This window comes from Ptychodera flava, chromosome 10 (assembly GCF_041260155.1).
Source record: "Ptychodera flava strain L36383 chromosome 10, AS_Pfla_20210202, whole genome shotgun sequence".
NCBI lineage: Eukaryota > Metazoa > Hemichordata > Enteropneusta > Ptychoderidae > Ptychodera > Ptychodera flava.
This window is the reverse complement of record NC_091937.1, coordinates 25,577,110-25,599,954: the sequence shown is the minus strand read 5'-3', so window position 1 is coordinate 25,599,954 and position 22,845 is coordinate 25,577,110. Positions and strand designations below refer to the sequence as shown.

Here is a 22,845-nt window from a genome sequence, read left to right as displayed (position 1 = left end):
TATATAAAGTCCAACCCTACGATAAAATGTCTCGGCCTGCGGCCTCGACATTTTATCATTGAATTGGACTTTATATACCAGAAGAGCCCTCGTACTCGGGCTTTATCCTATACATATGACCGGCCATGCGGGTAACAGCATAAGTCTGTACCCCGAGGGACTGTGAGTCACTCCAAAAACAGTCTGTTTTGGGGGTGACTCACAGGCCAGAGGGGTTAAAGACGTTTGCTGTTGTCCTCATGGCCAGTCAATATGTGTTTTATAACACACCTCATCGGCAGTCATGCATAAGAAAGTACCATATACACAAAACTTGTCGCATGTAATATGTTAAAGTGGTTCAGTGAGAAAAATTTTTCCCAACAGGATCGCAATACCTCTGCAAAACGTTCAATGCACCTTTGATTATAGTTTTTGTTCGTTTCGAGTCCTTGTTTTTGGGGGTGACTCACAGGCCCGAGTGGTTAAAGACGTTTGCTGTTGTCCTCATGGCATGGACAGTCAATATGTGTTTTATAACATCCCTCATTCGCAGTCATGCATAAGAAAGTACCATACACAACACTTGTCGCATGTAATATGATAAAGTGGTTCAGTAAGAAAAACATTTTTTCAACAGGATCGCAATACTTCTGCAGAACGTTCAATGCACCTTTGATTATAGTTTTCGTCCGTTTTGATTCCTTGTTGGAAACCAGAGCATTCAGTTCTTCTTCAGAAAGTGAGATAAACTTAGAAATTTCTCGACTGTCATTTTGATCGGCCGCAGACGACATCTTTGTTTACATTCCAGTCCGCGCATGTGTCAATGTCGTTTTTGACGTCAGCAGGCATCATTTTTCTGAACTGATGCCTGTCAGGCAACAGTTCCGACAAATGATGCCTCATGACGTCGTCTACGTAGATCAGCACAAAAGGAACGCATCCCACGTGACTATCAATTGGCGAATTAGAATACAGACTGCGGATGAGGTGTGTTATAATTACCACTGAACCGTAATTGACTCACATAAAGAGAACGAGGAAATATAGTGGCGAGAGGAGAGAACAAGAAAAGGCTCGTACACAGAACAAGGTTTATTAGCAGGATTCTTTATTTTCTGATATTTAATGCGCCATTCATGAAATCCTGTGTCTGCATGTGGTTCGCTGTGGTTCCGTATATACATATTTTTAATTCATTGGTAATCTTTTGCTATTTGATTGTGTGATTTTAGCATTTATTTTTACATTTTATTTTTGTGTCGTTATGAGTTATTGATAATGGCGGTGTGTGTGTTGTTTATTCGCCCATCATGTATTTAAGTAAATTCGTTTTTAAAAGAATTTGTTTTTCATCAGAAATAAAAGATGTCACTACACACTTTAAAGATTAATCTATTAATCTCATGATCTGGTCTGCTATACGTCCTTCAAGTTTCGCCCAGGCGATGTTTTCATTTCACCGGTACTGATTTGTTTGCGTCAATCCAATAAAGGTATACAGTCACCTGTAATCTAGATATGCCCATATATGGTCAAAGGGGCGTTCCTTGGTATTCAAAATGCCCATGTGAGGGCACTGTTTTTAAAAAGCGGCCACGCGCTTTAATCTGTGATTAGATTTTCTCTTTCCATGGTAACTGTTGCAAAATTGAAACAGGTGACAGTATACTTTAAGGGTAAAATATGCCTTTGACTTTCTCCTACACTTAAATTTTCACAATATTAATTTGATCTGCTTTTTCTGTTGATTGGCAATCAAGCCTTTACCCCCTGAGTAGGATATGAAAGACCCCCAACTCATTGAACATTCATAATGGCGCTTGAGTGATAACTGAGAATAACGAGGTCGACGGCCGGTCAGTGAAAATCAGCCTAAACGATTCTCAAACAAAAATTGTAGGCATACCATGAACATAGACTGTTGCATAAACACTTAGATCATACAAGTATCCGCGAAATCGTACAGAGTTTTTAAATTAGGACGAAAAGTCGCTTTCGGAAAAAACGGAAAAACCCGTGTTAAACAGTCATTCCGTGATTTAAACAATAATCAATCATACAGTGGCGCGCAGAGGTATAAAATACTCAAACATTTGCTGTGCATACGACTGATACGAGAACAATAAAGATGTTAACAAACCACGTGTACGCTTAGACTATATTTGCGTGCAAAAAATAAAAACTTTTTGCTGAATAATAATGCCCGCCCTGAAAACGGCCGTATATTTTATGTAAAGAACTGGACGGAAATTAGAGGGGGTATGGTTGTGTATTTTTGGTGTGGGTCGCTATTTTTCGCGCACGCATTTTTGAAGGGTATTAAGATTTCATGCATGCCTTCAGGATGGGTGATCGTTTTTTGCGCAACTATTACAACCATAAGATGGCAAGATGTGGACAATAGAGTGCTTCACCCAAAAACATCAAATCATAATATTTGGAATCTATTAGGAAAACTATTAACATTTTCCCCTACAAAACAAGTTATATTGTACATTTTTGTATGTGTGATTGTTTATTAAAATGTACTTTGGTTTGAAGTGAAAAGTACATGTTTGTGCAAGAAATTTCATTTTTGGATTCCATAAAAAATGTTGATTCACTAGACGTTGTAGCCTATGAGAAAACTATGAATGATTTTTCTTATACAAAACTAGCTAAATCTGTGTATTTATAGACGCCTGATTATTAATATTACTGTACTTGGTTAGACTAGGGTGGTTACAAGTTCATGTGTCTACAAGAGCTTTGATTTTCGATTTTTTTTGACATGTTAATTATATATTACATTGTCGTGTATGAGGAAACTATGAACAATTTTCCAATACAAATTTCGGTAAATCTATGTGATATTTATATACATTTAATAATTGATATTAATGTACTCAATTAGATTACGGTGGATACAAGTGCATGTGTGTGCAAGAAAAATGATTTTGGAATTTCAGATAAATGTTGATTAACTCTACATTGTAGTCTATGAGGGAAAATGAATATATTTTTTATAATACAAAACTAATTAAATCTGTGCTTTTATAAATGTTCTGCATTTTGATATAAATATACATGATGAGAACAGGGCGTTTGAAAGAGTAAATGTGATGAACAAACATGATATTGTAATTTCACATAAGTGATTATTTTTTAGTATTCTTTGAAATTTCATGAGAAAGTACATGTCAAGTTTTATTATTATTAATACGGACTGTGACGAGCAAGGGGAGGGTCACTACTTTTCGCGCAGCGTTATTTTTAAAAAACACCGCCCCTATAATTTCTGTCCAGTTCCTAAGCGATTTCACGCATTGGAATGAAATACGGTGGCTTCAATCGGGGTTCGAACCAACAACATACTGCATTCACTCACCTAGTGGAGAAGCAACAGACAGAACCGTTCAGCCATATCCCCAAAATGTCACGTTTTGATTAGGCTGGTAGAGTTTTGATAAACTGAGAGTCGTGGTCACAGTAACATCTTGTAAGATATCTGAACAGTTGAAATATTCATCAATTCAAGGCGAGTAGATTGTAGAACAAGTGGGCAACTGTATCCCGATCTTGTAAAGACTCTACCTCTACGTGTGTCTGAGGATGGCTCGTTGAATTCCCGCTACATCATATATAGTTCGACAAGGGCTTGGTCTTACTTCCTTTAATAACGAAGATGACCCCGGTTTGTTGTTGATGGCAGTCGAACGTTGACAAATGTTTCGTTCAAAACTTGCTCAGGAAAAAAATCATGATGAGTTTTTGAGGTCACTCAACAAGCAACTGAGAAGCGATTGCTATGGCCGATATCGTGGTACACGAGATTCACTGACGTCTCGACGTTTACCTGATATATTGAACTTTCTGTATTTTCTGACTTTAGCAATAAAGATTTCGGCATCTCGGTTTCCATGGAAATCTTGGGACTTAAAAATCCATGAGTTTTTGCACAATTTGTTTCTCTGAAACCGAATTTTGCACTATGACCACCCTTTACTTTTATCATGATTGTTGAAGAAATCTGGTTAAACATTCTAGGGAGAAAATTTGGCCGGAAATATAAAACGCTCGATTTTAGGGCTTGCATTTCCTAAAGCTTCATGTGTTCATTTGAGAATTTGCTTTAATGATTTTTGGTAGTATCTTTTTAAATTTAACGAAGTACAAAATTCCAAGTCTAAATGATCTCTGATGATTTCGATATACCGCCGAAAAATGCCTGCATTTAGCAGTAAAATATTTGTGTCAATAGTTAACCGAGTATAGGTAGGTCAGTCGGAATGTTTTCGGGGCCGAACGATAGACCGGAAAAGCTTGAGATGAGTGTCTATCGATTGTTCAGTAAGGAATCTTGACTATGTGTGTTTGCAAAATACGTAATTACAAGATACAAAATGCGTTTGTTTCCCTCTAGCGCTTGTGAATCGCCCCAAAACAGTTCCGTTTCTCGTAGCATATGGCCCCGTAAAATTGAAGTTCATGTCAAGGTAAGCAATCAATAGAAATTATGAATATGCACATGTTGCATCATCGCATTGCATCTCACACATTCTGTGCGTACACTGAGCTTACAATAGCCTACAGATTGAAACTTTGAAGGGCGACTGTCAAAGCTGACAGATAATAGCTGTCTTGGTCATATTACGTTACTAATCAACTGCATTCGCAGATTTTAGTTAATAATTAAAAATATCTGTCTTACATTCAACAAGGCTGTTGGAAAGCAAAGGCAACAGTTTTATTTGCAAAAACAACAACAACAACAAAACAAAAACAGCAACAACAGCAAACAAACAACAACAAGGATTACATGCAGTGGCAGGGTTGATAGCCGTGACAGCTTAGCAGGGATTCGTGCATTACAACAACGCCTATTGCCACGTAGGATGCCCTTGTTCTCAAAATGAAATCATTCAGGCAGTAGAAACCGTATGAAGGGACTAGCTTTGACTAACATTCGTTGGTTGACCTGTCCTGAATAAATCATTGAGTGGGTTTGCCGCTGGCAATAATAGCCTGCTGTACTATGGAAGGATTTAGGGGCGTTGTGCTTGACATCACTAAAAGCAAACTTTTGAAAGCAAGATTTCACTTGCATTCTAATGAAGTATTAGTAAAGTAAGTATCTAGCTGACAAATTAGCAACACATTCACAGGTCAAATTTGATTAAAAAAAGCATTGTCTCATGATCTCTGTAGGCTTACACGCAGCTAAGTTTACACACTGCCAACACAACCTAAAACAAAACGTTTATCTCACTACAGAACAATCATTTCAAGTGTATCTTAAAACCCGAACTGCCTCCTCCAAAACAGGAATAGTACCACACGTCTACTAAATGCATTCTTTGTTTTTCGCATTATAAGAATTTGCAAATGAATCGTTAGCCAAATCAGACTTTTATATGTTCATGATATTTCAAAACTATGAAGACTTGTGTTAAGTCTAATACTGGAAAATTTGATTTAATTGGAGCATCGTACGGAAACTCTCTAAGTTTCAGTCATGAAATGGATTCTGTTCCCTTAAGCTTCTTTCTATACCCGTCTTGTCGCTCTATTCCTTTTAACAACTAGCAACCTAGTTGAGCCGAGAGTGCAGCCCGAACGAGTTTGTTAAGTTTAATGGAAATTGAGTCATGTATTGGTTCTTTAACCTTTCTTTTAAATAGAAAAAAACGTCACCATCATGATTCAATAGACGGTATAAACTGCACCCTCCCATCTTCTGGACCATAACTGTCTGCCACTGCGTCGTTTCCACGTAATAAGTATGTTGCAGAACAGGAACCAACAACAAGCTTGAAAGAATCCATAGATTGATTGTTCAATCAATTTTCAACGAAAAAAAGAGACGAAAATATGCTACATGTCTTGGGCAGATCTCAACAACTTCGTAATCCGCTGCAAGAGTCAACAAAATAATACCAATCACGGGAGTGGAGTTGTAGTTTGATACAATATGCAACAAATGGCGTTTAAGTCGAAGATTCTGAAATTCTTGAATAAGGTGAGAATTTAAGATTTTCATCCTCCAACCCATTTTTGTGTATATTTTCTGATTCTTCCCAATGTATGCGGCACATGAGCAGTTAAGTAGATTATGTGATGACTAAAGGGAGAGGATTGATTAAAGGGTGATGGTACACCGTCGTTGGCACTTTCCTGTTAGAGTGCTTCAACGCCTTACAGTTGCAACAAATATTCCAGTTTTTAACAGCTTTTTTCATGAAGCTTACATTTACCTTGTGGTGTCAAAAGATACCCTTCCCGTTCATGGTGATGTCAAAATGGTCTCCATATATGTTTCATTGAAGAATATATGTGACAATTCTTTTCCAACTATTACTTCACAAGAATCAGAGTTCACAGGTCAAATTCTGTCACGCCCAGGAGAGACGAATTGGCAAATGTAAAGTGTCTTTATCTATCAAGATCATGACATTGGGAATCATGCAACCGTAATTATGTTAACCTTAAAATAACCAGGAAGCTACCATGTAACTTTGGTAGCGGCATGGTATTTCGTGTATATGCAATAGTTGTATGGTACGTAATCGAGAAAGTGAGAGGTCACCCGAGGTATATACACTCTATACGGGGTAAAACTATTTACAAATTTTCGAACAGCCCTCAACTCCAAGCAGAACAGAGCTTTTATTCCCTTTAGTTGAAGTATTGTAGTCACAGAGGGATACCCTGTTGTTGGGTTCTAGGGGTAGCACACAGATGCTGAACAATTCATTTCTCAGGTACCAGTATATATAGGTATACAGACTCCAAAGAGGGCATATCTGGTGGTGTTACTCGAGGACTTCTGCTTGGGCATAAATTACTTCTCGTTTACATACATGTAGTTTGGTGTGTTATGGTTTGCTGATTTTCACTGACGACCTAAGCACACAAACTACACTGTACGTGATTAAAACGTTTTGAACTTATTGAATGACTTAATAAACTGATTAGGATGAGTCAGAACAGGCACTTTCTTTTCTTGTTGTCTTAAAAACAATTATGCAGAACAGAGGCGTCATGGTTTCATTGTGTATCCTGCCAGGCTCTTTTGTCCAGCTAATTGTGCCCTTTTTATGATATACTGCACCCAAATGACGACAAGCAACCACCTTGTTAATGTGATTGCCGTAAAGAGGTATTTCGTCGCAAAGTACCAGCCATGGCTTGGTTTTGCATCACAATGTCGCCCACCATGGCAACTTCAGCAAGGAAATGGGTTTTTCTTATTTTTGTGCTACAAGCATTCTTCGAAAGGAAATTGTCTCAATTGAAAAAAAATGCAACTGATGTTTTCGTATATGACTTGTTTAACAAATATACTGTAGTTCTCGCAAGCTCAGGATTTCTTCATTAAACCATACAGATATCTGAGCCATTCTTTTTTGTAGCATTGATTCCGCGACAAACAACATGGCATCAGTCTTTTAAATTCAGCATGAGTGTTGCTTTCAGTAACTGAAGCTGACACACCAAGATGTAGATTGTAACACAACCTTGTACTTTATTGCAAGATGGCGACCGTAACGTTACCGTCCAAGGTCTGATCCTAAGTCTCTCTAGTCTAAACTCTCTACAAAGTTAAATGCATCTTCAAACTTACATAATTACAAAAGTTATCACGTGGTAATTTTCCCGCCAGTCTTTGATAGTTTCTTAAGATTAATAAGATCACACCATGGAATATCCCGTTCTCGATTGTTCTCATTGAAATCTTAACCAATAATTAATTAAACTATCACACTATCTCTTATCTGCTTCTCGTACGATCTGAGTCAATGACCTTCACATGCCTTGGCCACGTGAGGGACGCTTCGAGATAAAATCTCTACAGGGAGGGTGTTACACTCTCCCACCTTTTTATAACCAGCGTCCTCGCTGGTCAAAACGAGTGACGAAGCATGGCGATAGCTGACAATTGCAATCTACTTAAAATAAAAAAAAAATACATTAATCGTAAGGCAGTGTGGTTAAAATACGCATAAATCACATATTTTACAAGTTAGCATAAAGTCATTATTCGTGCACCTACAAAATTACAGACTAACATTAACGCATCTAAAATACTTACAGAAATACTAATAAAATCACTAAAATACATCCAACTACAAACTCAAAGTTCAACTATTCTACATAAAATACAGGAAATCGACGAAAATCATTCGAAAATCGTGCCATGTATCAGTGATAATTTTCTTTAATTTGTGTGAAGGGTGAGTGAACTGAAAGGGGGTGGACATTGAGAAGGATGACGTAATTTTGCTTGGTGTATTCTGATATCACGGTCAAAGGTTTAGGGTAACCATAGTAACGACCGATAGGCATCACTAGACTGTAGCAAATAGCAACTTCTGTGCCAACATTCGGGGCTCTTTCTATCTCCAAAAATCTTCATAAAACATAAAACAACAAAAGCATCGACACAAAAACATCATCAACCATCTTTGAAAAGTCCAAAAATAAAAGCGATAAACCTCAATATCGCTTCATCTCCAAAAACTCAATTCCTCAGGCCATTCGGTCAAATCTAAGGACCATTGTATCACTTACGGATCACTAGCACTGGCATTCCTAGCCAACTGAGGGGAGATAACAACAAAACATCCAAAACTCCTATACTCTTACCTCTTCAACAACAACATAACTTCAACTTCATCAAAACAAACAAAACAAAAAAAAAAACAAAACAGCCCTTCAAAAAGAAAGACGCCTCGTTTGCATACAAGTCCAGAGTATTATCCTTATAAAAAATGGTTTCCAAATACCAGAAAATACAATCAACAAAACTGAAAAGTCATGCATCTTGTTCTTCGCCGTCGCACTTTATGGGTGGGTGTATTCCGAAATTCTGTTTCTTATGATTGTCAGTTCATTTGTCACGTAATCAGTCTGTGTATTACAAAGCCGACTGGAAGGTGAACCACAAGCATCGCTGACGTTGGCTTGTCGTACTTGTTCCAAACTCACACACATTTCAAACTACTTAAGCCATTTCTGTAGACATCCAATATCTCGTCCGGCGTGTCTTCGAGGCATGACGTTTGCACCAACATTAATAATGTCACATTGCCTACCTCGGACGTCCATGTCTGCAAGCCGCCCTCGTCTCTCCGGTCATAGTTCACCTCCATCCGCTGCGGTGCATCTTCGATCAACCGCTACATATCACTATACAGTCGCTCATGCTGCTGGTTCAGTGGTCCTTCACCCGGGTCTGCCAACTCTCTCGCACGCCCCCCGTTGACTCCACCTCCAGATCTACCACCAGATCTCAGATCCTATATTCTTGCTGCTTCAGTATACTCCGGATTCTAACACCAAATTGTTGCGCTCCTAGTTAGGGGAATTTACGAGTTGAGGTACACGTCTTGATCGTAATGCTTTCAGTAACTGAAGCTGACACACCAAGATATAGATTGCAAGATGGCGACTGTAACGTTACCGTCCAAGGTCTGATCCCAAGTCTCTCTAGTCTAAACTCTCTACAAAGTTAAATGCATCTTCAAACTTACATAATTACAAAAGTTATCACGTGGTAATTTTCCCGCCAGTCTTTGATAGTTTCTTAAGATTAATAAGATCACACCATGGAATATCCCGTTCTTGATTGTTCTCATTGAAATCTTAACCAATAATTAATAAACTATCACACTATATCTTATCTGCTTCTCGTACGATCTGAGTCAATGACCTTCACACGCCTTGGCCACGTGAGGGACGCTTCGGGATAAAATCTCTACAGGGATGGGTGTTACATGAGTACTACATAATGTAGCAGAGAAGACATCACAACCGCAACTACAAACACAGAAACACTAAGAGACTTATGATGTCATTGTGTCGCAAAAGGTTCTCATCGTCAACAAATAGAAACATTCCATGCACGCACGGTCACAAAGCAGACAGTGTCACTCATGTGACCCCCCCTTTTACATGATAATAAAATGTCAACTTTTCACAAGCAAGGCTAGTATGCAGCGGCTATCATCCACAACTCCTAGGGCAATTAGTGTCTTCAGGTTGCATACAGTGTATGAGTCAGGGATGACTGACTTCGACAAATGTTTTAGTTAAAACCTGTATCTCGTATAAATGGGCGATTAATCGCCCGGTTTCAAACTGGAAATGTTTCGCAAAATCGAAATGCCTTGACTAAAGTGATCATATATTTTATTTCTTTCAGAAACAAGTAATGTTATCAGTATTAGCAAGCCTTGTTTCGGGCTTTCTATTCTTCAGCTTGTATGTAGAAAACAACTCAACCTTTCGTCAGCTGATGCCGTTACCTTCCAACAGATCAAGGTAATTATATCGCATATAAAAGAGGATTACACAGACTTTTATTATGATTTGACCTTTACCAACTGACTTTGATGAAATTTTCAACCTTTCCACCCATAAAACGGACATCTTTCAAGAGTAATTTTTATATTTTAAATATTTAACTTGTTTTTAATCGTCTTAGAACGTTTAGCATTGTTGCTGTATAAAGGAGCACCTCTAAACAAAATAGATGCAATCTGTTCCGAAGCATATTTTGCATAAATTTGGAGGTTTTGACAAAAGCTGTTTGAGTATATATCTCTCCAATGAAGTTATTGTATGTGTTAAGCTGCAAAACAGCATAAGTGACTTCTTCACAAACAATTAGTATAGTTCTTGGCAGAAGCATGTTGTCCCGGGCGTTTAAAATGTTTTCAACTCTTAAAATCTGTAATACAGTGCATTACTTCATTAAATTGCACAACCAGTCAGTTAAAATATTTAAACTTTAATTGCAATTATACTTTGACTCCAACAAGGGCATTGCAAGTCTTGTATTTGCATTCGTACTGTCACGAAACGCTATTTATCTAAAAGGTCAAGATGCACTGTCCGGTCTCTGACTACAGGGGATTATTCTGCTTCTCCACTTACGTTTACATTACAGCTAAATTTGAAACCTGGAAGGACCTCGTGATTTCCAAAATGGAGTGAACGCTTTTTCAAAGTTTACCATTCATAGTTAATGTAGTTTTCACCAGTGTTTGTAAAGTAGAAAAAAGTTTCCCCCACAGTGATGGTTTTGGGGTTTTTTCTGAAAGGATCATTTTGCAATTTTCATTTTTGTTTGAACTGTGACTTAAACTATGTGCTTACTGAACACCTCCTATAATGATTTGATGTCATAGTTATCTTAGCGAGTGAACTTGCAAAATAATAAGAAACCAGATATGAACTGAAAATGCTCACGTGTTTCATTATATTGCAGTTATGTGTAAGTTTGAACCTTTGCCACATGTTTGCAACTTCATTGAAAGTGTTATGATCAATATAATGAATAATATTCAGCACAGATTAATTCTAAATCCAAATATATATCCCCAATCAGGAAAGTTTATTCAAATAAATTCAAGTCAATTCAAATAAATATCCCTGATTTCAGAAGTTCATTAAAAATGTTATATCATAGTATCGTTAATGTACTTAGCAAGTTTCATCAATTTTGGTCAAGTCAAATAAATATCCCTGATTTCAGAAGTTCATTAAATATGCAAATTAAGAGTTTGATGAAGTTAAAATGCTTAATGACTTTCAATAATAATTATAGTATCTTAAATATAAATACCAAGTTTTGTCAATTTTGATCAAGTCAAATCAGATATATATTCCTAATAAGGAAAGTTCATTAAATATGCAAATTATCCATTATCTTTTATGTCACCCCTTAATATCTTTCACAGCTGATATATCTTGATGTGATAAACATTTGTAGCGAATCTCATCAAATTCATTAAATATGCAAATGAGCCCTAAATTAACTTGACACTGTTCAATGTTTCATAGCACAATTAAATATTTATCAGATCAATATCTGTAGCACGTTTCACAAAATTTGATGCCGTAATTTCAGAGTTATATACCTAATTACAAAGTTCATTAAATATGCAAATGAACCCTTAATTAACTTCACACTACTAAATGCTTTACAACAAAGTTAGATATCTGTCGGATCAGTATATGCAAAAGTTTTCAACACATTTGATGCAGTTATTTCAGAGTTATATGACTAATTATCAAACTTCATGAAATATGCAAATGAGCTATTTATTAACTTGACACTGCTCAATGCTTCTCAGTACAATTGGATATTTATCAGATCAACATCTTTAGCAAGTTTCATAAATTTAATGCTGTAATTTTGGAGTAATATCATTAATTAAAAAGTTAATTAAATATGCAAATGAACCCTTAATTTACTCCACACAACTAAATGCTTTACACCACAATTAGATATCTGTCGGAGAAGTATCTGCAGCAGATTTCATCACATTTGGTGCAGTTATATCGGAGTTATATGACTAATTACAAAACTTCATAAAATATGCAAATGAGCTATTGTTAACTTGACACTGCCAAATGCTTCTCAGTACAATTAGATATTTATCAGATCAATGTCTGTATCCGATTTCACTGACTTGGGTTCCGTAATTTCAGAGTTATATACCAAATTACAAAGTTCATTAAATATGCAAATGAACCCTTAATTAACTTCACACTACTAAATGCTTTACACCACAGTTAGATATCACTCGGATCTGTATCTGCAGCAGATTTCATCACATCTGGTGCAGTTATATCGGAGTTATATGACTAATTACAAAACTTCATAAAATATGCAAATGAGCTATTTATTAACTTGACACTGCCCAATGCTTCAAGGTATAATTAGATATATATCAGATCAATATTTGTTGCAAGTATCATCAAGTTTGGTGCAGGAATTTCAGAGTTATGTCACTAATAACAAAAGTTCATTAAATATGCAAATGAGCAGATAATTAACATGACACTCACAGTATCATCATAATGTTCTGAGATTGTCATCTGTGAAAAGTTTCATGAAATTTTGTGCAGTATTTCTTGATATATGTCTACACTGTCATTACCGTCTCCATAGGGAAACCATTGTACGGAAAAAACGATATTGCATAACTTCATTAATATGCAAGCCACACTAACCAAAATCTAATCAGTTCTTGCAAGTAGCATATGGTACCTGTCTACAAATCTGACTTGAATCCGTTCACGCGTTCGTTAGTTATCATGTACACAGAGAGACAGACAGACAGACACAGACAGACAGACACACACACACACACACACACACACACAGGACAGACAGACAGACATCGCTATGACATTAGCCCACGTGTTCACACACGTGAGCTAAAATAGCTCTTGTAAGTACTCACTCTCTTGACTTGGCTGGGTTTTTTTACTGGTTACAATGATATAAAGTAACTAAGACAGCTATTGAGTTAATGATTGGAATTTAATGTGTCTTGAGACCAGTGAAAGTTCTCCAGTCTGCTCTTACGCCAAGCCTATAACAGAATTCCCCATGATGGAATATCTGTACGGTCAGGAGAATGTTCGTGTCCCACGCTATCATTGACGATCCGTTACGGTAGAACAAGAATGTGAAACCATAGCAATATGATTGCACACTGAACTCTGGCTACAAGCTACCGGTAAAAAGATAGTCAATGATACATGTTGATTGCCTAGGACAACAGAGTGAAAGCTGACAGAACAACATCGTATAATGCTTAGGACAACATTAAATGCCTATGATAACATGTTGAATGCCTAAGCAACGTAATGGAAGCCTAGGACAGCATTTTGAATGCAATATTGTAATGCCAATTACAACATAGTGAAAGCCCAGGACAACATGATGAACACCTAGGATAATATTTTAAATACCTAGGACAACACTATGTCCAGGACAACGTTGTTAATGATTTAAACAACGTGCAAAGTGCACAAGACAACATGGTTATACTCAATAAAAACATTCACGTAAGTCAGTCATGGCTTTCAATTCTTTTCTGCAGTACATGTCAGATGCAAGCATATAATGTGTCATAATCCTAGGGCATCCTAGGGCATATAATCTATGCCGTATATCTCCTCAGTAGCGTCCGGGGTCGGGCAAGCGCCTAGCCTAAGTTTGATGAAAGCTTAAAAATTACTGTCTGTGATTATGACGACATGGCGCTCGGTCGGATCAAAAATCGAAGAGAGCACTCCTCTAAGTGGTGAATACTTCTGCTAAAATCTAAAAACAGTCACCAGCTGTCATCCCTTTCTATTTCTGACTCTGTGTTTACATGTTCATAATGATAATATAACGCCCCTCCCTGTAGAGATTTTATCTCGAAGCGTCCCTCACGTGGCCAAGACGTGTGAAGGTCATTGACTCAGATCGTACGAGAAGCAGATAAGAGATAGTGTGATAGTTTAATTAATTATTGGTTAAGATTTCATTGAGAACAATCGAGAACGGGATATTCCATGGTGTGATCTTATTTAATCTTAAGAAACAATCAAAGACTGGCGGGAAAATTACCACGTGATAACTTTTGTAATTATGTAAGTTTGAAGATGTATTTAACTTTGTAGAGAGCTTAGACTAGAGACTTGGGATCAGACCTTGGACGGTAACGTTACGGTCGCCATCTTGCAATAAAGTACAAGGTTGTGTTAAATCTACATCGTTGTGTGTCAGCTTCAGTTACTGAAAGCATTACGATCCAGACTGGTACCTCTCTACTCGTAATTCCCCTAACTACGAGCGCAACAAATTGGTGTGAGAATCCAGAGTATACTGAAGCAGCACGGCTGTAGGTTTCTGAGATCTGGTGGTAGAGTCGACGAAGGGCGTGCAAGAGAGATGGCAGACCCGGCTGAAGGACCACTGGACCAGCAGCACGAGCGACTGTATGGTGAAATGTAACGGTTGATCGATGATGCACCGCAGCGGATAGAGGTGAACTATGACCAGAGACGAGGGCGGCTTGCAGACATGGACGTCCGAGGTAGGCAATGTGACATTATTAATGTTGGTGCTAACGTCATGCCTCGAAGATACACCGGACGAGAGAGTGGTTGTCTACAGAAATGGCTCAAGAAGTTTGAAATGTGTGTGAGTTTAGAACAAGAATGACCAGCCAACGTCGGCGATGCTTGTGGTTTACCTTCCAGTCGGCTTTGTAATAAACGGACTGATCACGTGACGAATGAACTGACAATGATAAGAAGCAAATTTCGGAATACGAGAAGCAGATAGGAGATAGTGTGATAGTTTAATTCATTATTGGTTAAGATTTTATTGAGAACAATCGAGAATGGGATATTCCATGGTGTGATCTTATTTAATCTTACGAAACAATCAAAGACTGGCAGGAAAATTACCACGTGATAACTTTTGTAATTATGTAAGTTTGAAGATGTATTTAACTCTGTAGAGAGCTTAGACTAGAGACTTGGGATCAGACCTTGGACGGTAACGTTATGGTCGCCATCTTGCAATAACGTAGAAGGTTGTGTTAAATCTACATCGTTGTTAAGATTAAGATTAAATTAATGACCTGGCAACAGAAATAAAACAGTCCGGTATAGGTGTTAAAGTTGCGGAAGATACCATTAGCATACTATTATACGCTGATGATATTGTTTTGCTGGCCGATTCCGAAGAAAATTTACAAAGCTTGCTTGATATAGTACACATGTACTGTAAAAAGTGGAGACTGAGATTGAGCCAAGACAAAACTTTGGTGGTACACTTCAAAAATCACTCTTTTCCACGTACACAAGCTCAATTTCACTGTGGGCCTATGTCAATTGATGTTACAGAAAAATACAAATATTTGGGAGTATATTTTAGTGAACATCTTGATGTGAATGTTATGACACAGAGCCTTGCTGAATCTGCCTCAAGAGCTACTGGAATTATTATTGCCAAATGTAAAATGTATGGTGGAATGTCTTATCAGATGTACACAAAGCTTTTTGATTCGCTAGTAGCTCCAATTCTTGATTACGCTTCGGCAGTGTGGCATAGAAATTCAATCACTTGTATTGACAAGATCCAACACCGTGCAATGCGATCATATCTCGGAGTAGGAGCTTCAAGTCCTACCGCTTCAGTATACGGTGATATGGGATGGATGTCTAGTGAATATAGGCGTAAAGTTGAGGTCATAAGGCTGTGGTCTAGACTACAGAGACTACCCATCACTAGACTGACCAAACGTGTATTTTTAAGCGACCAATTGTGGACGAAACGAGCGAAGTCTGTATTTAAAGAGGCTGGACTGTTACATATTTTTGAGTCTAGAAATGAACAAAATATTAGTACTAATGTTATTCTTGACAAAGCAAAACAGAAGTTAAAAGTAAATGAATCTGTAAACTGGAGAATTAACTGTTTAATGAAACCGAAATTGAGAACGTATTGTACATTCAAACACAATTACAATGTTGAACCTTATGTATTACTTAATATCCCGTATAAATACCGCTCAGTTATGGCAAGATTACGTAACGGGACATTACCTTTGAGGATTGAAACTGGTCGGTATTCTAACTTGCAAATTGATCAGAGAATATGTTTACTCTGTAACTGTAATATTGTTGAGGACGAATTTCATTTTATATTTGATTGCGAACAGTACGACGATATTCGCACCTCGATTACAGATGTTCTTCATGATTTGCCATCAAATGAAAAACTTGTTCAACTTTTCTCACACAGTTATGTCAGAAACTTTGCTAAGTGTATTCACCAAATGTATATCAGAAGGAGAAATGTAATTTCAAACACTTAATATACTTTCTTTATGAATTATGTTATACTGTAAATATGTTATCTAGACGCACATTGTGGTTAGTTTAATTTATAGGAACCAGTGACTCATAAGCTGACAACTCGGCTGGGGTTTCAAACAATTTCTTGTACTTTTTCAAAATAAGAATCTTGTGTTGAATATGAAACCGTGTCACTATAATAAAATATTATCTATCTATCTATCTGTGTGTCAGCTTCAGTTACTGAAAGCATAACGATCCAGACTGGTACCTCTCAACTCGTAATTCCCCTAACTACGAGCGCATAATGATAATATTCAAAATGTGCTTTTTACCTTGCAGACAACCTTCACCTCGTGCTGTCATTTCGACTGAAAGTTTCTGCCATCCTGTGAAGAACATAGTTTATATCAAGACTCATAAAACCGGAAGCACTACATTGGCTACCATTTTGTATCGGTTTGGTTACCATAGGAACTTGTCATTCCTGTTTACCGCCAAACAACCACTGGGCCATTTCAGACAAGTACCCATAACATTGAAGTCGTTGCCCGGCATGTATCCGCCAATTGGTGTTCGTCAGGGTGACTACGAGAATTATAAATTCAACATATCCGCAGGTCACGTGATTTATCGTAATAGATCTATTTTAGATTTTCTCATTTATGAACAACCAATATATATCACAATTATCCGAGAACCAGTCCAGCAATTTATATCACATTTTAGTTTCTTTCGCTTTGATCGCAGATTCATGAAGAAAGCTAATATTTCAGCAAAGGGGCAATTTGCATATATAACCGAATTTCTCAATCAACCTTTAAAATACGCTATCGCAAACAGAAATATAAATTATTACATAACGGACAGAAACCCGCAAAGTTTTGACCTTGGTTTGCCTCTAAGAGAAATGGACAACCCAATATTTATCAGTGATTTTATTGCTAGAATAGAGGCAGATTTTGATCTTGTGTTGATAACGGAATACCTGGACGAGTCTCTTATACTTATGAAAAAACAATTTTGCTGGAATATGAACGACATTTTATACTTTAAGATGAATGTTCGTCACTCTGAGCCGACTGAAATACCTGAGAATCTGAAGATGAAGCTGCTTCAGTGGAACAACGCTGACGTGTACTTATATAAGCACTTCAATCGAACTTTGTGGCGAAAAATACAGTCGTATGGCCCAACATTCTATACAGATCTACGCGACTTTCAAAAGCGTTTGGAAGAATTGAGAAATGAATGTATTGAAGGACAGAATCGAGTGAAATCTAGATATTACAACGTGTTAAAAGCAAATTCTAGTGATCTCTGCAAAGATGTGAACAAGAATTTATCGACATACTTTAAGCAGATAGCTGGAAGGCAAAAAGTGACGTCAAAACAAAGAAATTCTACGGTGAATTCCGAGAACATAACCTTTCATTAGACAATGCTTTCAGCCTTCAACTTCCGCGATGTTCCTTTTATATTCACAATATGTGTATGGTCACAATGTCAACTAACATTCCTTTATGTCACATTTGTCATCACCAATGTTAGTTCAACATTATACGAAAAAATGTCACCTGGTTTTTACTTGCTGTTTAAAAGCAAAAGATAATAAGCCTCAGTATGTTAAAATTTTACCTCTTTTAAGGCCATACATGACAAAGGTGTTAATGAACTGTAAAATATAGAGTTTGACCTATTAAGGGCAATTTTAATTAGTCTTGAAAGAAAACAGAAAGTGATTAACCAGTTAAACTGAAACCATTCTATCCAACTTATTTAAGGCACAAAACGCGGAAATGAATTGCGAACATTTTCCTTGAATCTTTGCATATTTTGAAGTATTTCTGCAGCGGCTGAAAATTATTGAAAGTTACTCTTTGGGATAAGGTTCGAGGCGTTTATTGTTTTTCTTTTTCGGAAAAGCCCGAAGGTATGTCAAACGATTCCGAATAATATCGAGTCTAGTGACGAAAAAGTTTAATTTGGTGGGGCCTTCATACATGAAGTAACGTATGTGTATTCAAATGCTTGCATTTAAGAAATAATAAAGAATACTACGAATTTTTGTGTACGAGCCTTTTTCCTTGTTCTCTTCTCTCGATAAAAATATCAATATCAAAAGATTAGCAATTGCAGGAATCGAAAATGATAATAACGCAACATCTGACATCATTTATTGTATTCCTTCCTTTGTAAAATACACAATTTAGAATATTCGAAATTCGGTTACTTTTGCTGGGATTAAAGTTTCCCTTCAATCCTATGTTATGCAATTAAAGTGTTATCTTTCCTCATGGATGAATACATTATATTTCACTTATAAGATGATGAACAAAACTGAGGATTTTATCGCAACGTTTTCAAGCCTTGTAAGACTTGAAGGAGAAGAATGCATCTTGAATGCATTCATATGATGACCTTTGTAATTAAACGGCTAATTTGTTTGTTTTGTCAGACAAGTTGCATTGTAATTTTAACGCATTCACAGTTATGTAGATTTGTTTTATTTTTTTTCATACCTGTAATTTTTTTTATACCTGTAATTTTTACTTCATGCCTGTATTTTTTTCATGCCTATAATTTATTGTAATACTTGTAATTTTTATTTCATGCCTGTAATTTTTTTTCATACCTGTACTTTTTTTCATACCTGTAATTTTTATTTCATGCCTGTAATTTTGTTTCATACCTGTAATATTTTTCATACCCGTACTTTTTTGTCATACCTTTAATTAAATTTCATGCCTACATTTTTTTTTACCTGTAATTTTTTTTTAAACCTGTAATTTTTTTCATGCATGTAATTTTTTCATGCCTGTAATTTCGTTTTCATTTTGTGACTTTGAACCCACTCATTGCCTCGTTCATCTTTGGTCAAAAGCTACGGCGCGCCAAATGTTATATAAATATTTATCGATTCAGTGCCAAAATACACTGTCTTTCTCGATTGAAATAAAAATTCGGTGTCTTTAACGAAGGAAATAAGTAAGAAAAGTATAATTAAAAAACAAAAGATAGAAATGTCATTTAATACTTCATTTTAACTTGAGAATATTCTTTAAAGCGTAATTGGGAAATGACCAATTGTCAAAGACTTGAAGAAGTCATACATCCATATTTATCGACATACATACACGTCAAGGTGCAATGAGTGCTGATTTTACAAAAAAGTAAAATATGTTTACAGTGGTACGTACACAAAATTCACAAGAAAATCACTAAAAACCACTACTACCACTCGGAAAAAATATTACAAAAAATTGAAATGTGAACCACATACAGAAAATCATAAAAGAATCAGACAAAAAAAGCCATGCATGCATAAAATTATTTATGTACTTAAGAAAATAAAAAGCAGTATGTCTCATAAAAAACGTATATACATAATCAAAATATAATATGAACCACCAGCGGCTTTGACAGTAAAGAGAGAAAATCAGAGAAAATCAGAGAAAAAATTCGGAAGTAATGGCTCTGGACAAAAGTGGACATCATCTACTAAAAAAATAATAAAAAAATAAATAAAAAAAATGCCACGGACAGAGCAAATACAAAAAACGTGTGGGCCTGTGAAAAGGAAAAACAAATGAGCACTCGCCACAGCAAAAAAAAAAAAAAAAAAAAAAAGAAAAAAAGAAAAAAAAACGAACACTCGCCACAGAAAAAACCCAAACGCGCGAAATTACTATTAATTTATTCAAAAAACTCATGGTTCACGTTTCCTTCGAATGAGTCCCCAACAGCTGGGAATCCGATCACCACATACTCCAATGTTTGACGATATACCGGGTATTAGTTGAGCATTTCAGTGATAACTTTGACATCAGTCTTGAAACCTCGCTCTGTTTGGCTGGGCCCTGCCACGCAGATTTACTTGAAACCGTAGGCCTACTTGATGAAGTGAAGTGGGCAATATCACCTAAAGAACGTCCAGGTTAACAGCGAATAGTTCCAGAGAGTCAAGTTAACTGAGCCAATTTCAGACAGTCCAAAGTTCAGATCACGAGCGAGATGTACAATCGCAACCCATGACCCTTCATAGCAACACTGCGAACATATGGATGCCTTAGGTGCGGTATGGCAGGGAGCGAAGTGCAGGCCTTCCACCGAGCCGCTCTGTCATCACCGTTTATATGATTTCTTCACGGTTACGTGTGGTTCGATACATACCGGCCGCCACATGGTATGCATACCCGCGGCGGCCGCTATGTATCGAACCACACGTAACCGTGGATTTCTACAATGGAATGAATTCAAATACAATGATAATAAACCACCTCGTTGTTTGGTAATTCCTCGTCTATCCTCAAAGATCACCCAAATCATTAAAAATGAATAGTTTCAAAGAAATCTAAGAACGTCCATCGTTTTCAGTGTTCGACAAGACGAGCGACGCAACTTTAAACATGCACTATGATGCAACCGCGATCCCGCAGGACCTCAGTGCACAGGCCTTACGAGTATGGCGAGTGTCCGGCCTTCGCAACGCCAGACACTCTCACTATACTCGCAGGGCTAGACCGCGTCGACCTGCACGTACAAAACATGTTGATCCCCATTGCAGAAAGCTTCATCTCCACACAGTCCAATATATGGAGCTACGATATTTGTGCAGTAGCCTATACATAGCTCTGGGTGGCAGGGCTGTGAGTTACCGGCGTTATACGGCCTGACCGTATAACGCCGGTAACTCACAGCCCTGCCACCCAGAGCTACAGTGTACAGAGAAATAGCATCAGCTTGATCAGTTTTTGTCAAGTCAGGCGCGTTCGCGTTCTACATGTAGGCCCTACTAGTGAAAACGTTGCCTCGAATCTAAACAGAGTGTTTTAGCCTGAGTATTTTTGCCTTTGCCACACTCCGTTCAGAGGCTAAACCCACGGTTACGTGTGGTTCGATACATAGCGGCCGCTGCGTGGTATGCAATTTTATGCTATGTATCGAACCACACGTAACCGTGGGCTAGCGGCTAGCCATCGTTTTGTTGAGGTAGGACTCCATGGTTTGGGCACAGACGGTCTATGGTTTGGGAGAGGCGGGCCTACAATGTACAGCGAGGGGATCACTGGTCGCCGGTGTGTACTGTACCAGCGACAGGACCGCCGGCCGCTGGCTAACAACTTCGAGTGTACATTGAGGCACGCCCCGTGAGAGGAGACCGCTTGCAGCCGACGAACCACCACGAGTGTTTTGTCCATAGAATGGGACGTGTCAGTAATTTGGACGTCCATGAGATGATATTGAAGACTAAAAGCTCAGAGTTATCGCTGAAATACCCAAAGTATCTTGTCCAACATCCGAGTGTAATGATCCAAAACCCTCTGGCATTAAACTGTAAAATCATGCCGTTGAACATTATTCAATTACATGTTGGGCATTTTCTGCGGGGTGTCCCACTCTGTTTTTTTTTCTCGAACGGGCCGCTTTTTTTCTACTGAAGTTTTTTTTTGGTTAACCTCGGGGGTTTTTTTTGGTAACCTCGTTTTGGGGATTTTTTTCAAGCGGACCTCGTTTTGGTTTCTTTTCAGCCTCAAGGCCATGCCAGCGCGATTTCGGTCGACTTTTCAATTGTAATTCTCTTTCTTTTTTTAGTCAGGCCGGATGGTGGTTCGTTTTATTTTTTGTAGTAGTGAAAGTACTATTTTGGTTTTGTTTTTAATAATTTCAATATTTTTTGTGTGTGTGCTTGATTTTTTTCCCTTATAATCAGCGTTCATTGCACCTTTATATCAAATACACGTGTATGTACGTCAATAAGTATGGGAGTGTGGTATTTCCAATTTTTTGCAAACAGTTTATCTTCTCATTACGGTTTAAAGAGTATTTTACAATTAAGTATTACATAACATTCTGCTCTTTTTTGCAGTAATACTTTACTCATTTATTTTCTTCCGTAATTCCATTGAATTTTTATTTCAATCGAGAAAGACGGCTGTACGTCATCTTTATCTGTAAAGACACATTCAAATGAATGCTATTTTTATGAAAAAGGTACATTAATAAAATGCAATGATATGGACGAAAAAACTTTTTTCTTTATTATTCACACACGTTTAAGACTTTATTTAGAAAGACAATTTGACCGCTTATTTTTACTCTATGACGATAAATATTTTTGAAAATTTGGCGCGCTGTACAAAAGCTGACCCTACAACGGATATACCCCTAGCGGGGTTGACCTTTGATGACCCGCATAGACGCACACTACCCCGCCACAGATAG

The 22,845-nt window shown here is 37.3% G+C and overlaps 1 protein-coding gene across 1 annotated transcript; it reads left to right on the top strand.

The window, feature by feature from the left end:
- The first annotated feature begins 5,656 nt into the window (after nt 1-5,656).
- On the top strand, nt 5,657-19,150 carry LOC139142330 (galactosylceramide sulfotransferase-like). Its single transcript, XM_070712238.1, has 3 exons — nt 5,657-5,983; nt 10,169-10,287; nt 16,963-19,150. The coding sequence occupies exons 1-3, from the start codon at nt 5,936-5,938 to the stop codon at nt 18,056-18,058; spliced, it is 1,263 nt and encodes a 420-aa protein (XP_070568339.1). The 5' UTR covers nt 5,657-5,935; the 3' UTR covers nt 18,059-19,150.
- Nucleotides 19,151-22,845: the final 3,695 nt, after the last annotated feature.

Bases quoted from the DNA above. Each gene is read 5' to 3' on its own strand.
- LOC139142330 (XM_070712238.1), top strand. From the start codon at position 5,936: ATGCAACAAATGGCGTTTAAGTCGAAGATTCTGAAATTCTTGAATAAG. The intron at 5,984-10,168 runs GTGAGAATTTAA...TATTTCTTTCAG, and splicing joins TTCTGAAATTCTTGAATAAG to AAACAAGTAATGTTATCAGT. The intron at 10,288-16,962 runs GTAATTATATCG...TTTACCTTGCAG, and splicing joins TTACCTTCCAACAGATCAAG to ACAACCTTCACCTCGTGCTG.